The sequence below is a fragment of the Oncorhynchus keta genome, chromosome 5, assembly GCF_023373465.1.
Source record: "Oncorhynchus keta strain PuntledgeMale-10-30-2019 chromosome 5, Oket_V2, whole genome shotgun sequence".
Taxonomy (NCBI): Eukaryota; Metazoa; Chordata; class Actinopteri; order Salmoniformes; family Salmonidae; genus Oncorhynchus; species Oncorhynchus keta.
Window position 1 is genome coordinate 34,581,777 of NC_068425.1, and position 16,314 is coordinate 34,598,090.

The window sequence follows — 16,314 nt, forward strand, 5'->3', positions numbered from 1 at the left end:
GCAAAATAGACAAACACAGAAAGCTTTTTTACATTTATTTTTTTAATGTAATTGATACACCCGGTCCAATACTTCAACAAATGCAGAAAATAAACAGTAGTTGAGAGGTTTCAAACAAAGAAGAAACGCATGACCACAACAAAGAATTCACACTGTACAATGATGGGTTATCTGACTGTTAAGGGCCCCTGCAGTACTGTGATTGTGTCCAACTCGTAGTAAACAAACAAACATCCAATAAACATCACATCAGTGATAATACTTACCGGTAATTCACCATCAACACCATTTCAGTTGTTGATGGTTTCCTCTCATCCTAATCCAGGGAATGTTTAACATGCTAATGTACAAGGCAGTAGGCCGATAGTCTAGAATCCAAAGGAAATATCGCTGTAATCCAGACGGTGCAACCCAATGCTCTCTCCATCCTCCTGAAGTGTGAACTCAATCACTACTCCCTACAACAAAGCATTGGATTGGTGTAGACTCGGGTTAGAGGAACAGTCATTTCCTTTCCATGCAGGGAAGTGAACAAGTACGAGATTATTGGGACACAGCCACAGATTCAAGTGACACAATAGTGAACCAGAGCAATATTCAGTGTAGATGCCAAGCTACGGTAAAGCCCTCGGTGTCGTCCTGAAATGAACTGGCATGGAACCTAAACTGAATATCGCTGTTTTATTCCTTTTGATGGTTCACTGACACAATAATGAAACGGACTGATAGTCAGTCAGGGATCCAGGCTAGAATTGAGCAGGACACAGCATGCAGGATGACACAGCATAGGAGAACAGAGAGAAACAGGTTACAGGAAATAAAGGCTTTAGAAACATCATCATGCATCCTTTCTCCTCAGTCCCCCTTACACATACATATAGAGTACACTCTTAGAAAACAGGGTTCTAAAAGGGTTCTTCGGCAGTCCCCATAGGAGAATCACTTTCGGTTACAGGTAGAACCCTTTTTGGTTCCAGGTAGAACACTTTTGATTTCCATGTAGAACCCTCTGAGGAAAGGGTTCTACATGGAACCCCCAAAGGTTCTACCTGGAACCAGAAGGGTTCTACTTGGAACCATAAAGGGTTCTTCAAAGGGCTCTCCTATGTGGACAGCCAAAGAACCCTTTTAGGTTCTAGACAGCACCTCTTTCTCTAAGAGTGTAGACATCATCACATTTCAACGAATGATCTGTTTTCCAGTTACATTTAAAAATAAGTCCATTATATTCGCCATTCCTTGATATCAATGAATAACCTGAAAGATAAGTGAGAATAAATACGTGGTCCGTTTTCATCAAGTTTGACTCATCACTCTGACGGAAGACATCATGAAGACTTTGGGTTGTGTCAAATGTGTAAGAGCTGTGTCGTCAAGTGTAAGAGCTGTGTCGTCAAGTGTAAGAGCTGTGTCGTCAAGTGTAAGAGCTGTGTCGTCAAGTGTAAGAGCTGTGTCGTCAAGTGTAAGAGCTGTGTCATCAAGTGTAAGAGGTGTGTCGTCAAGTGTAAGAGCTGTGTCGTCAAGTGTAAGAGCTGTGTCGTCAAGTGTAAGAGCTGTGTCGTCAAGTGTAAGAGGAGCTGAATGCTAGACTGGTTAGATGACAGTTTGTAATAGTGATGACAGGTTGGGGAAGACTGAAGACAGTTCATGTAATAACCATTTAACAGTCTATGTTTGTGAAGGAAATCAATCTGGTTATTTGCTGTCCCCTGAAATCCATCAAAGGTGACGTCACTCACAGGAAAATATATAAACGTTCAACTTGGTTCATAACAATCATGTCTTCTGATCTGGCTCGAGACGAACACTCACATTTGAAGAAAACACATAACTGAATTGTTGGTTTGTTTGGGGAGAGATGCAAGTGCACTTTACACTCAGGGTTCTATGTAGTCTCCTGGTTTCTACACGTACAGTACAGGACTTTGAGAGTGTCAGTGTGTTCCTGAGCCATTGTTGACCCCATACCACCTGCATTTAAGTAACAGATAGCCAGGAGAGCAGTGTGAGACATCCATGGACAGGGTGATCTGTAAACTCTGCTTCCTTAGTACAGTGGTAGTCCCAGACAGACTCTTCCTCAGTACAGTGGTAGTCCCAGACAGACCCTTCCTCAGTACAGTGGTAGTCCCAGACAGACTCTTCCTCAGTACAGTGGTAGTCCCAGACAGACCCTTCCTGAGGGGGACCAGTAGGCCATAGTTGGGGGCTATACCTGCTGGAAGTCTGTCCCAAAGTGTCTGATCTGTGCGTCAGTCATAGACAGGTAGGTAGTTCTCATTCTGGGAGAATACTGCAGGAGGAAGGAACAAAAGACATGTTAGATCCCATAACTGTGTGAATTTTTTCTTCTTCAATCAAATCAATCAATCAAACTTTGAACAAATTGCAGACATTTTCAGACATTTGTTTTGATTAGGAGGTGCTTGGTGGTGGGTAAGTTAGAGAGTCGTGCGACAAGGTAGTCCAAGTCGGCAGGACACAGGTCACGGGTGAAGGGCAGGCAGAGGTCAAAGGTGAGGGGCGTGTGGTCGAGATTTGGGTTAGTGGCGGGAGGGCACATCACATGAAAAGTTCCACTCACAGGTTAACACACTGAGGACACAACATCGCCGGAGGTTAGAGGTCACAGAGCTTAGAGAGGTCACATTGGGGTCAAATTGAGGTCACATTGGGGTCCGGAGGTGTAGGGTTACAAAAGCAATAATTAGAACTAAGAACTAGAACTAAGAACTAAAACTAAGAATTACAAGTAAGACTTAGAACCACCTCTTATTAGACAGGCGGAAGGAGAATGAGAGCGGTACAACAAAGGAAACTATCCTCCTTAACAAAGGAAAGGGAGTGTAAAGGTACAGTAAGGTTGTGTGTAGTGTATCCTCCTTAACAAAGGAAAGGGAGTGTAAAGGTACAGTAAGGTTGTGTGTAGTGTATCCTCCTTAACAAAGGAAAGGGAGTGTAAAGGTACAGTAAGGTTGTGTGTTAGTGTACAACAGAACACTTACTGTTTCTAAATGTCTGAGAGTAACAGAAAAGACAAAAATAAAGTTAGAAGCAAATTATGAGTAAGATGTCTGGTTAGGATTGTAAAAATGTCAAAGTGTTCTTTAAGACAGCATGAAGAGATATGTTAGGTTCTGGCCTATACCCTATATGGTAGATGTAGAAAAACCAAAAGGCCAGTATGATTGGCACACAAACAGGTTTTTGTCTCTGTCATTCGTACCAAAATATTATATTTTTTACAATATAGGATGGACAACTGCATATTGGCAAAGGCTTAAAAACATCCAGTGGAATATATAACGCTTCATAAATAAATAGGTTCCATCGATCCACATAAACCTACATCTGAATTGGATCTGTTTAAAATACAGCTTCCTAGCATCTAGTCCCACTTGTTTCCTGATGCCAGAGACTGACCCTGTGTGTTAGCGGTAGCATCTAGTCCCACTTGTTTCCTGATGCCAGAGACTGACCCTGTGTGTTAGCGGTATCATCTAGTCCCACTTGTTTCCTGATGCCAGAGACTGACCCTGTGTGTTAGCGGTATCATCTAGTCCCACTTGTTTCCTGATGCCAGAGACTGACCCTGTGTGTTAGCGGTATCATCTAGTCCCACTTGTTTCCTGATGCCAGAGACTGACCCTGTGTGTTAGCGGTATCATCTAGTCCCACTTGTTTCCTGATGCCAGAGACTGACCCTGTGTGTTAGCGGTATCATCTAGTCCCACTTGTTTCCTGATGCCAGAGACTGACCCTGTGTGTTAGCGGTATCATCTAGTCCCACTTGTTTCCTGATGCCAGAGACTGACCCTGTGTGTTAGCGGTATCATCTAGTCCCACTTGTTTCCTGATGCCAGAGACTGACCCTGTTTGTTAGCGGTATCATTTATTAAACAGCGGCTGACATTGTAGCTGTTCAGTTCTAATAACACCACCACTGGGCCTCTGCTCTCATGGCAGGGTATGCAGCACACCCTGTGTTCTGTAGAACAAGAAGTGCTCTTGTCTTGAATTCTGTGCAGACTTAAGTGCTCTGTAGTCTCCCTTGCACGCGTGTGTCTGTATGTAAGAAGAGACTAAGTGTTCTGACTCTGAAGAGTTTGATTCACTCCCTGCACACAGCAGCACTAGAACTAGGTTCTGATTCACAGCAACATGCTGTAACATTACCAGTCAGACCATACTGTAACATTACCAGTCAGGCCATACTAACATTACCAGTCAGACCATACTGTAACATTACCAGTCAGACCATACTAACATTACCAGTCAGGCCATACTGTAACATTACCAGTCAGACCATACTGTAACATTACCAGTCAGGCCATACTAACATTACCAGTCAGGCCATACTGTAACATTACCAGTCAGACCATCCTGTAACATTACCAGTCAGACCATCCTGTAACATTACCAGTCAGACCATACTGTAACATTACCAGTCAGGTCATACTGTAACATTACCAGTCAGACCATCCTGTAACATTACCCGTCAGACCATCCTGTAACATTACCAGTCATGTCATACTGTAACATTACCAGTCAGACCATATTGTAACATTACCAGTCAGGTCATACTGTAACATTACCAGTCAGACCATACTGTAACATTACCAGTCAGGTCATACTGTAACATTACCAGTCAGGTCATACTGTAACATTACCAGTCAGGTCATACTGTAACATTACCAGTCAGGTCATACTGTAACATTACCAGTCAGGTCATACTGTAACATTACCAGTCAGGTCATACTGTAACATTACCAGTCAGGTCATACTGTAACATTACCAGTCAGACCATCCTGTAACATTACCAGTCAGACCATACTGTAACATTACCAGTCAGACCATACTGTAACATTACCAGTCAGGTCATACTGTAACATTACCAGTAAGGTCATACTGTAACATTACCAGTCAGGTCATACTGTAACATTACCAGTCAGACCATACTGCAACATTACCAGTCAGGCCATACTGTAACATTACAGTAGCATCTCTCGAGGGTCATTAGCAGGCTAGCCTCTCTCTACGGTCAGTAGCAGGCTAGCATCTCTCTACGGTCATTAGCTGGCTAGCATCTCTCTATGGTCAGTAGCAGGCTAGCCTCTCTCTACGGTCATTAGCAGGCTAGCATCGCTCTACGGTCATTAGCAGGCTAGCCTCTCTCTACAGTCATTAGCAGGCTAGCCTCTCTCTACAGTCATTAGCTGGCTAGCATCTCTCTACGGTCATTAGCAGGCTATCCTCTCTCTACGGTCAGTAGCAGGTTAGCCTCTCCCTAGGGTCATTAGCAGGCTAGCATCTCTCTACGGTCATTAGCAGGCTAACCTCTCTCTAGGGTCATTAGCAGGCTAACCTCTCTCTAGGGTCATTAGCAGGCTAGCCCCTCTCTAGGGTCATTAGCAGGGCTATCCTCTCTCTACGGTCATTAGCAGGCTATCCTCTCTCTACGGTCATTAGCAGGCTAGCCTCTCTCTACTGTCATTTGCAGGCTAGCCTCTTTCTAGGGTCATTAGCAGGCTAGCCTCTCTCTACGGTTATTAGCAGGCTAGCCTCTCTCTACGGTCATTAGCAGGCTAGCCTCTCTCTACTGTCATTTGCAGGCTAGCCTCTCTCTACGGTCATTAGCAGGCTAGCCTCTCTCTACTGTCATTTGCAGGCTAGCCTCTCTCTACGGTCATTAGCAGGCTAGCCTCTCTCTACTGTCATTAGCAGGCTAGCCTCTCTCTCTATGGTCATTAGCAGGCTAGCATCTCTCTAGAGTCATTAGCAGGCTAGCCTCTCTCTACTGTCATTAGCAGGCTAGCCTCTCTCTCTATGGTCATTAGCAGGCTAGCCTCTCTCTATGGTCATTAGCAGGCTAGCCTCTCTCTCTATGGTCATTAGCAGGCCTGCATCAGAGCATCAGGCCAATTAATGGCACAAGGGAGAAGAGCGTGTACTGTTTTGTCGGTATTTCAGTCCATGATCAGCAGAGAGCAGTCTTTCACCATAATGTGCAGTGGAAGGGCCAATCCCAAACCAACCCCACAAATAAACCCTAGTGGAAATCTGAGAGTATTTGATTGGTATCAGCAATATGACGCAACGTCCAGATAGCCTAACAGATAGCAAGGTGGATCACAAGTGCATAGGGTGCAGGTTGGATCACAAGTGCATAGGGTGCAGGTTGGATCACAAGTGCATAGGGTGCAGGTTGGATCACAAGTGCATAGGGTGCAGGTTGGATCACAAGTGCATAGGGTGCAGGTTGGATCACAAGTGCATAGGGTGCAGGTTGGATCACGAGTGCATAGGGTGCAGGTTTTAGGAGACGATTTAGGACTGGGCCAATTATCTGGACCAGACGCTCTTAACCCTAATTGCTCCTGTAAATCTCTCTGGATAAGTGCCTTGCTCAAGGGCACATCAAATAGTCAGATCAGAGATTTGAACCAGTGACCTTATGGTTACTGGTCCAACACTCTTAACCGCTAGGCTACCTGCCTCCCACAGGAGGTTTCTGTCAGGTTGTGGATACTGTACGGTAGACACAGTGAAGGCAGCAGGGTGTCTTGGAGAATGTCTGTGGTCCTTCAGTACAATATGTGTTAGTATTGATGCCATTATCTAACAAGGGACCTGTCTGGTCTCTGGCTCTACACACAGTAACTCTATACATGAGTGTGTCTGTGGTCCTTCAGTATAACGCAGCACTGTTAATGTTAATGTCAGTGACATCATCACACGAGGGACCTGGCCTCTAATGTTAGTGGCCAACGCACCGAGGGTGGCGGGGATCCCCTCCCGATCAGAGGAACGTTCTCATAACGAGGGTTCCCTCCAAACAGCATGGACTGATTCCTATAGGAGAGAGACATGGGGAAGAGGAGACAGAGAGAGTGAGGGGGGGTGGAGAGAGAGAGAGAGAGAGAGAGAGAGAGAGAGAGAGAGAGAGAGAGAGAGAGAGAGAGAGAGAGAGAGAGAGAGAGAATGTAGAGAGAGAGGAGAGAGAAAGAGAGAGAGAGAAACAGACAGAAAGAGAGAGTGAGGGGAGGTGGAGAGAGAGAGAGAGAGAGAAAGAGAGGGGATGTAGAGAGAGGAGAGAGAAAGAGAGAGTGAGAGAGGGAGTGAGAGAGGGAGAGAAAGATTGAGAGTGAGAGAAAGAGAAACAGAGAGAGAGTCAATTTATCTGATAAAACAAACAGTGCTGCTTATTCCAGACACACACACATGGGCACAGATACGGACAGGGACACACAGACATGGACACAGATATGGACAGGGACACACAGGCATGGACACAGATACGGACAGGGACACGCAGACACATGAACACAGACATGGACACAGATACGGACAGGGACACGCAGACACATGAACACAGACATGGACACAGATACGGGCAGGGACACGCAGACACATGGACACAGACATGGACACAGATACGGACAGGGACACGCACACATGGACACAGATAAGGACAGGGACACGCAGACACATGGACACAGACATGGACACAGATACGGACAGGGACACGCAGACACAGACACCCTACCGCACCCCCTCTCTCTACTTACATGTACTCTGAGGTGGGGAGGATGGCGGCAGTCTGTGGTGGAGGGTGTGGACTGGCCTGGCCGTCCAGACTGCTGCTGTAGCTACAGAAGCTGTGTACATGGCTGGCTCTGCTGGGGTTGAAGGTCATATGACGGGCCTGGGGGTTAAACGGATCCTCCTCATCGATGTCATCATAGGCCCTGTCCCTGAGATCACCACAGGGGAGAGCACAGTCAGTCAGAGCCAGACTTTCTGTTAGTTTCATTTCAAGGAAGGGCACAATGGTGCCCAAAGCAACATCCAGACCCTCTAGCATCAACATCCAGGCCCTCTAGCATCAACATCCAGGCCCTCTAGCATCAACATCCAGGCCCTCTAGCATCAACATCCAGGCCCTCTAGCATCAACATCCAGGCCCTCTAGCATCAACATCCAGGCCCTCTAGCATCAACATCCAGGCCCTCTAGCATCAACATCCAGGCCCTCTAGCATCAACATCCAGACCCTCTAGCATCAACATCCAGGCCCTCTAGCATCAACATCCAGACCCTCTAGCATCAACATCCAGGCCCTCTAGCATCAACATCCAGGCCCTCTAGCATCAACATCCAGACCCTCTAGCATCAACATCCAGACCCTCTAGCATCAACATCCAGGCCCTCTAGCATCAACATCCAGACCCTCTAGCATCAACATCCAGGCCCTCTAGCATCAACATCCAGGCCCTCTAGCATCAACATCCAGACCCTCTAGCATCAACATCCAGACCCTCTAGCATCAACATCCAGGCCCTCTAGCATCAACATCCAGGCCCTCTAGCATCAACATCCAGGCCCTCTAGCATCAACATCCAGGCCCTCTAGCATTACCATCCAGGCCCTCTAGCATCAACATCTAGGCCCTCTAGCATCAACATCCAGGCCCTCTAACATCAACATCCAGACCCTCTAGCATCAACATCCAGGCCCTCTAGCATCAACATCTAGGCCCTCTAGCATCAACATCCAGGGCCTCTAGCATCAACATCCAGGCCCTCTAGCATCAACATCCAGACCCTCTAGCATCAACATCCAGGCCCTCTAGCATCAACATCCAGGGCCTCTAGCATCAACATCCAGGCCCTCTAGCATTAACATCCAGGGCCTCTAGCATCAACATCTAGGCCCTCTAGCATCAACATCCAGGGCCTCTAGCATCAACATCCAGACCCTCTAGCATCAACATCTAGGCCCTCTAGCATCAACATCCAGGGCCTCTAGCATCAACATCCAGACCCTCTAGCATCAACATCTAGGCCCTCTAGCATCAACATCCAGGGCCTCTAGCATCAACATCCAGGCCCTCTAGCATCAACATCCAGGCCCTCTAGCATCAACATCCAGGGCCTCTAGCATCAACATCCAGGCCCTCTAGCATCAACATCCAGACCCTCTAGCATCAACATCCAGACCCTCTAGCATCAACATCCAGGGCCTCTAGCATCAACATCCAGGCCCTCTAGCATCAACATCTAGGCCCTCTAGCATCAACATCCAGGGCCTCTAGCATCAACATCCAGACCCTCTAGCATCAACATCTAGGCCCTCTAGCATCAACATCCAGGGCCTCTAGCATCAACATCCAGACCCTCTAGCATCAACATCTAGGCCCTCTAGCATCAACATCCAGGGCCTCTAGCATCAACATCCAGGCCCTCTAGCATCAACATCCAGGCCCTCTAGCATCAACATCCAGGGCCTCTAGCATCAACATCCAGGCCCTCTAGCATCAACATCCAGACCCTCTAGCATCAACATCCAGACCCTCTAGCATCAACATCCAGGGCCTCTAGCATCAACATCCAGGCCCTCTAGCATTAACATCCAGACCCTCTAGCATCAACATCCAGACCCTCTAGCATCAACATCCAGGCCCTCTAGCATTAACATCCAGGCCCTCTAGCATCAACATCTAGGCCCTCTAGCATCAACATCCAGGGCCTCTAGCATCAACATCTGGGCCCTATAGCATCAACATCTAGGCCCTCTAGCACACAGGAGGTTGGTGACACCTTAATTGGGGAGGACAGGCTCGTGGTATTGGCTGGAGCTGGAGTCAGTGGAATTCTATGAAGTACATCAAACACATGGTTTCCATGGTTTCCAGGTGTTTGATGATATTCCATTTGCTCCGTTTCCAGACAGTATTATGAGCCGGCCTCCCCTCAGCAGCTTCCACTGGTCTAACATCAACATTGTTCATTGAAACCTATAAACACAGAATAACCACTATAGCAGACATCTTTTAGGCCGTGAATCTCCCAGTCCTTATTTTGTTAGGCTTAGGCGTAAAGGTCAAGGTTGGGGTTGGGGATGTGGTTACAGGTAGATTGAACACACGTAGACCAGAAACAGTGTTACCAGTGCCTACCTGCTGGTGATGAGGGTCCATGCCCGGGGGATGGCACACAGCATGGCACAGAAGGCACTGACCGACAGCAGAGAGAAGAGGCAGAGGTAGAGGAGACCCTCCACCCCGTCATAACACACCCCCATCAGACCATCCAGGTAGTTCTACAACAAAACATACCCTCACTGTTACCCTCACTGTTAAGGTTATAACTCCTTTTCTATTTCTGGTATAGTCACAAAGTGGAGTGTTGTGAGATAATAGTTTTGGGGGGATTTCAAAGCACCTAAGAGCACCTTTTGTCTTTTCATTCAAGTGTCTCTGGGTATGTTCTCATTCTACAGACGCATTCTGACTGTAACCATGACGTCCTCTCGTGTCAGGGTAATCATCTCACCTTATGGAGCCCCCTGCAGTCTAGCATGGCTGTTAACTGGTTCAAGTTGAACTCTGTGGAGTTCAGCAGGCGCTGGATGCCCAGAAGATCTCTCTGTAGACAAGGTATAAATACAGGGTGAGGAAAAACACACCTCACTATGTGTCCTCATGTAGCACTATGTGTCCTCCTGTAACGCTATGTGTCCTCCTGTAACACTATGTGTCCTCCTGTAACGCTATGTGTCCTCCTGTAACTCTATACATCCTCCTGTAGCACTGTGTCCTCCTGTAGCACTATGGGTCCTCCTGTAACAATATGTATCCTCCTGTAACACTATGGTTCCTCCTGTAACTCTATGGGTCCTCCTGTAACACTATGTGTCCTCCTGTAACTCTATATATCCTCCTGTAGCACTATGGGTTCTCCTGTAACACTATGGGTCCTCCTGTAACACTATGTATCCTCCTGTAACACTATGGGTCCTCCTGTAACTCTATGTGTCCTCCTGTAACACTATGTGTCCTCCTGTAACTCTATATATCCTCCTGTAACACTATGTGTCCTCCTGTAACACTATGTGTCCTCCTGTAACACTATGTGTCCTCCTGTAACACTATGTGTCCTCCTGTAACTCTATATATCCTCCTGTAATTCTATGTGTCCTCCTGTAGCACTATGTATCCTCCTGTAACACTATGTATCCTCCTGTAGCACTATGTATCCTCCTGTAACACTATGTGTCCTCCTGTAACTCTATGTGTCCTCCTGTAGCACAATGTGTCCTCCTGTAACTCTGTGTCCTCCTGTAGCACTATGTGTCCTCCTGTAACTCTATGTGTCCTCCTGTAACTCTATGTGTCCTCCTGTAGCACTATGTGTCCTCCTGTAGCACTATGTGTCCTCCTAGCTCCACTAGTCTAAGGATAACATTTCATTCTTCTATACACAGTGGCACAGAGCACTAATTAACCCTAACATGTTAAACAGACATGCAGACTTTGAGAATTCCTCTCCATGAGGGCTTTAACAGCGTTTTAACACTCTGCCCTTACACGTTGAGAAGAGAACATTGTCACCATGAGCACCAGATGTTGAGCTCCATAGAGATCTATGTACTGAATATAATAAATATAATGCTATTTCTATGTTGACGGCTGCTCCATCCCCCCACCTCAGCAGTAGGGAAGACAGGTACAGAGAACTGCAGTAGTCCTTGTATCTGGATCTGCATGGTGGTCAGAGACCTCTGGAAGATAGTCAGAGACTGACACGCACACACACACGCACACACACACAAATTGTAGAGTCAAAGTTGTGTGGAAACATGAGTGAAAATAAGTCATAAAGTGTGTCATTATGAACACTTAATGGAGGACACGTTCATTTCAGATGGAGGGCCCCAGATTATCCGGATTACCCCCCCGCCCTCTCTCTGATCCCTAGCACAAATAACAGACAATATTTCCATTGGCTCAGCCATAAGAGGGCACATTATCCGTGTCTGCTTAACAAGGCATAACACAACGCTTTAAATGGATACTGCTGTGTGTGTGTGTGTGTGTGTGTGTGTGTGTGTGTGTGTGTGTGTGTGTGTGTGTGTGTGTGTGTGTGTGTGTGTGTGTGTGTGTGTGTGTGTGTGTGTGTGTGTGTGTGTGTTTACTGGCCATGAGGGTGTATCTACTGCTTGTATATTACCTCAATACACGGACCATTAATGCCCTTTAAGAACGTTATATCCCCGGTATGGTAAATAAATACAAGGGATTTAGGCATGGAGGGGGGATTGGTCTCTGTGTGTGTGTGTGTGTGTGTGTGTGTGTGTGTGTGTCTGGACTGTGTAGTCCTTGAGGCAGACTATACACACTGTCTATGTCTGCTAAATGGCATATATTATTATATTATATTATTATGTCTACACCTCACGAATGATCTCCAAATCCCACAGATAAAATGGACTTGGATCAAATTGTATTTTTGTTATGGGCTTGAAGTCATTAAATTAGTAGTGCTGCTTGTTTTTTTTAAAATCCCTGACGTTTTCATTAACATCTGCTTCTGAACTAATCAAACGAAGAAAGGAAAACTACTTTTAAAACTAAAATATCATTAATGTGTGTGTGTTAGAATGTGATTTCAGTACCTGTTGGAAAGGGTTGGGTAGACTCTGACTGCAATACAGGTAGTAGTGTGTCACTTCTGTTAGGAGGAGAGATTTTTGATGGGGGGGGTGTGAGAGAGAGAGAGAGTGAGAGAGGGACAGGGAAAGAGAGGGGAGGGAGATTGGAGAGCATGGGAGAGAGAGAGAGAGAGAGAGAGAGAGAGAGAGAGAGAGAGGAGAGAGAGAGAGAGAGAGGGGGGAGTGTGAGAGAGAGAGAGTGAGAGAGGGACAGGGAAAGAGAGGGGAGGGAGATTGGAGAGCATGGGAGAGAGAGAGAGAGAGAGAGAGAGAGAGAGAGAAGGAGAGAGAGAGACAGAGAGACAGAGAGACAGAGAGAGTCGAACAACCAAAGCTCATCCCGATGAAGATGAACCCAAACACACACTGTACTAATTATGTTCATTCATTTTAGAAAGAAAAGACAACATAAACACATCTTAACATGTAGGATTTGCTCTGAAACAGTGATTCTATCTGGCCAGTGCTTCTATCTGGCCAGTGGTTCTATCTGGTCAGTGGTTCTATCTGGCCAGTGGTTTTATCTGGCCAGTGGTTCTATCTGGCCAGTGGTTTTATCTGGCCAGTGGTTCTATCTGGCCAGTGGTTCTATCTGGCCAGTGGTTCTATCTGACCAGTGGTTCTATCTGGCCAGTGGTTCTATCTGGTCAGTGGTTTTATCTGGCCAGTGGTTTTATCTGGCCAGTGGTTCAGTCTGACCAGTGATTCTGGTACTTCACCTGCACTGAGGAACTCCTTGGTCCTGTTTGCTATGAACTTGTCTGGAGACACACAGAAGTCACTGGTGCTCTGAAGGGGAAACAAGATAATATACTGTCAGAAGTCACTGATGCCCTGAAGGGGAAACAAGATAATATACTGTCAGAAGTCACTGATGCCCTGAAGGGGAAACAAGATAATATGCTGTCAGAAGTCACTGGTGCCCTGAAGGGGAAACAAGATAATATACTGTCAGAAGTCACCGGTGCCCTGAAGGGGAAACAAGATAATATACTGTCAGAAGTCACCGGTGCCCTGAAGGGGAAACAAGATAATATACTGTCAGAAGTCACCGGTGCCCTGCAGGGGAAACAAGATAATATACTGTCAGAAGTCACTGGTGCCCTGCAGGGGAAACAAGATAATAAATATACTGTCAGAAGTCACCGGTGCCCTGAAGGGGAAACAAGATAATATACTGTCAGAAGTCACCGGTGCCCTGCAGGGGAAACAAGATAATATACTGTCAGAAGTCACCGGTGCCCTGAAGGGGAAACAAGATAATATACTGTCAGAAGTCACCGGTGCCCTGCAGGGGAAACAAGATAATATACTGTCAGAAGTTACTCGTGCCCTGCAGGGGAAACAAGATAATATACTGTCAGAAGTTACTCGTGCCCTGCAGGGGAAACAAGATAATATACTGTCAGAAGTTACTGTTGCCCTGAAGGGGAAACAAGATAATATACTGTCAGAAGTCACTGATGCCCTGAAGGGGAAACAAGATAATATACCGTCAGAAGTTACTGGTGCCCTGAAGGGGAAACAAGATAATATACTGTCAGAAGTCACTGGTGCCCTGAAGGGGAAACAAGATAATATACTGTCAGAAGTCACTGTTGCCCTGAAGTGGAAACAAGATAATATACTGTCAGAAGTCACCGGTGCCCTGAAGGGGAAACAAGATAATATACTGTCAGAAGTTACTGGTGCCCTGAAGGGGAAACAAGATAATATACTGTCAGAAGTTACTGGTGCCCTGAAGGGGAAACAAGATAATATACTGTCAGATGTCACCAGTGCCCTGCAGGGGAAACAAGATAATATACTGTCAGAAGTCACTGGTGCCCTGAAGGGGAAACAAGATAATATACTGTCAGAAGTTACTGGTGCCCTGAAGGGGAAACAAGATAATATACTGTCAGAAGTCACCGGTGCCCTGCAGGGGAAACAAGATAATATACTGTCAGAAGTCACTGGTGCCCTGAAGGGGAAACAAGATAATATACTGTCAGAAGTCACCGGTGCCCTGAAGGGGAAACAAGATAATATACTGTCAGAAGTTACTGGTGCCCTGAAGGGGAAACAAGATAATATACTGTCAGAAGTTACTGGTGCCCTGAAGGGGAAACAAGATAATATACTGTCAGAAGTCACTGTTGCCCTGAAGTGGAAACAAGATAATATACTGTCAGAAGTTACTGGTGCCCTGAAGGGGAAACAAGATAATATACTGTCAAATCAAATCAAATCAAATGTACATCAGCTGATATCTCAAAGCGCTGTACAGAAACCCAGCCTAAAACCCCAAACAGCAAGCAATGCAGGTGTAGAAGCACGGTGGCTAGGAAAAATTCCCTAGAAAGGCCAAAACCTAGGAAGAAACCTAGAGAGGAACCAGGCTATGTGGGGTGGCCAGTCCTCTTCTGGCTGTGCCGGGTGGAGATTATAACAGAACATGGCCAAGATGTTAAAATGTCAGAAGTCACCGGTGCCCTGCAGGGGAAACAAGATACTATACTGTGCAGTGTTGGAGTCAACTCCATTCGAAATGGACAGTGATCTTACAGAACAAAGAAAATTGAGGACCCGTCATAAACACTTCAGACTCAAATCACTTCCCAGAATCTCAATGACTGTTCTGTTATATTAGACAGTCGATGGAGGCTGTGACAGAAAATAACATATTGTCAAAGTAAATCCACTACAGATCACAAGAGGGCTGTTAGTAACAACAGTCGTTACACGCCTCTTTAACCTGTGCTGAACGTAGCAGAACCAACCATGGCATACAGTCTGTGTGTGTGTGTGTGTGTGTGTGTGTGTGTGTGTGTGTGTGTGTGTGTGTGTGTGTGTGTGTGTGTGTGTGTGTGTGTGTGTGTGTGTGTGTGTGTGTGTGTGTGTGTGTGTGTGTGGTTAATGCTATCCGGATTCCTTGGGACATCCCAACCCTCTAACCATAACCCTAACCTTAACCCTTACCTCAACCATTTCACATTTCAACTTTAACGGGGTGACCTCAGAGTTAGATGTCCCAGGGAACCCAGATAGCAAGGACCGTGCATGCGTGTGCGTGTTTGTGTGTGTAGGGAGAGAGCCTGTTGATGTGCATGCATAAGCAATTACTGGCAAGCCCCCCAAAAAGACCATCCCCATACACATAGAAATACAATGACATGTCTAGAAGTTTAGAGGTAATCTATATAGTCATGATCTATTGGCATTATATTTCTATGACCAAATATTTCTCTCCCTCTCTTATTGTTGGGAGAGGAGGAGTTGAGGAGGAGCAATGATCTGGGTTGAGGAGGAGGAGGAAGAACAATGATCTGGGTTGAGGAGGAGGAGGGATCTCCTTTTTGGCCTGCCACCAGTAATTGCTTATGCATGCACATCGACAGGCTGAGGGTTGAAGAGGAGGAAGAACAATGATCTGGGTTGAGGAGGAGGAGGAGGAGGAACAATGATCTGGGTTGAGGAGGAGGAGGAGGCACAATGATCTGGGTTGAGGAGGAGGAGGAGGCACAATGATCTGGGTTGAGGAGGAGGAGGAGGAGGAGGAACAATGATCTGGGTTGAGGAGGAGGAGGAGGAACAATGATCTGGGTTGAGGAGGAGGAGGAGGAGGAACAATGATCTGGGTTGAGGAGGAGGAGGAGGAACAATGATCTGGGTTGAGGAGGAAGAGGAGGAACAATGATCTGGGTTGAGGAGGAGGAGGAACAATGATCTGGGTTGAGGAGGAGGAGGAGGAGGAGGAGGAACAATGATCTGGGTTGAGGAGGAGGAGGAGGAGGAGGAGGAGGAACAATGATTTGGGTTGAGGAGGAGGAGGAACAATGAT

General features: G+C 46.4%; 1 protein-coding gene across 6 annotated transcripts in view; it reads right to left on the reverse strand.

Moving 5' to 3' along the window:
* Nucleotides 1-20: 20 nt before the first annotated feature.
* LOC127930218 (protein tweety homolog 2-like) overlaps nucleotides 21-16,314 on the reverse strand; it is a 30,765-nt gene continuing 14,471 nt past the window's right edge. For all 6 annotated transcript variants that reach the window (XM_052519784.1, XM_052519781.1, XM_052519783.1 and 3 more), the window contains exons 4-11: nucleotides 13,211-13,280; nucleotides 12,456-12,511; nucleotides 11,487-11,579; nucleotides 10,334-10,426; nucleotides 9,958-10,100; nucleotides 7,569-7,754; nucleotides 6,774-6,852; nucleotides 21-2,293 (exon numbers count right to left, since the gene is read on the reverse strand). In XM_052519784.1, coding sequence (XP_052375744.1) covers nucleotides 2,210-2,293; nucleotides 6,774-6,852; nucleotides 7,569-7,754; nucleotides 9,958-10,100; nucleotides 10,334-10,426; nucleotides 11,487-11,579; nucleotides 12,456-12,511; nucleotides 13,211-13,280 — 804 coding nt within the window. In that variant the 3' untranslated portion in view covers nucleotides 21-2,209. The remainder of the gene's footprint in view (nucleotides 2,294-6,773; nucleotides 6,853-7,568; nucleotides 7,755-9,957; nucleotides 10,101-10,333; nucleotides 10,427-11,486; nucleotides 11,580-12,455; nucleotides 12,512-13,210; nucleotides 13,281-16,314) is intronic.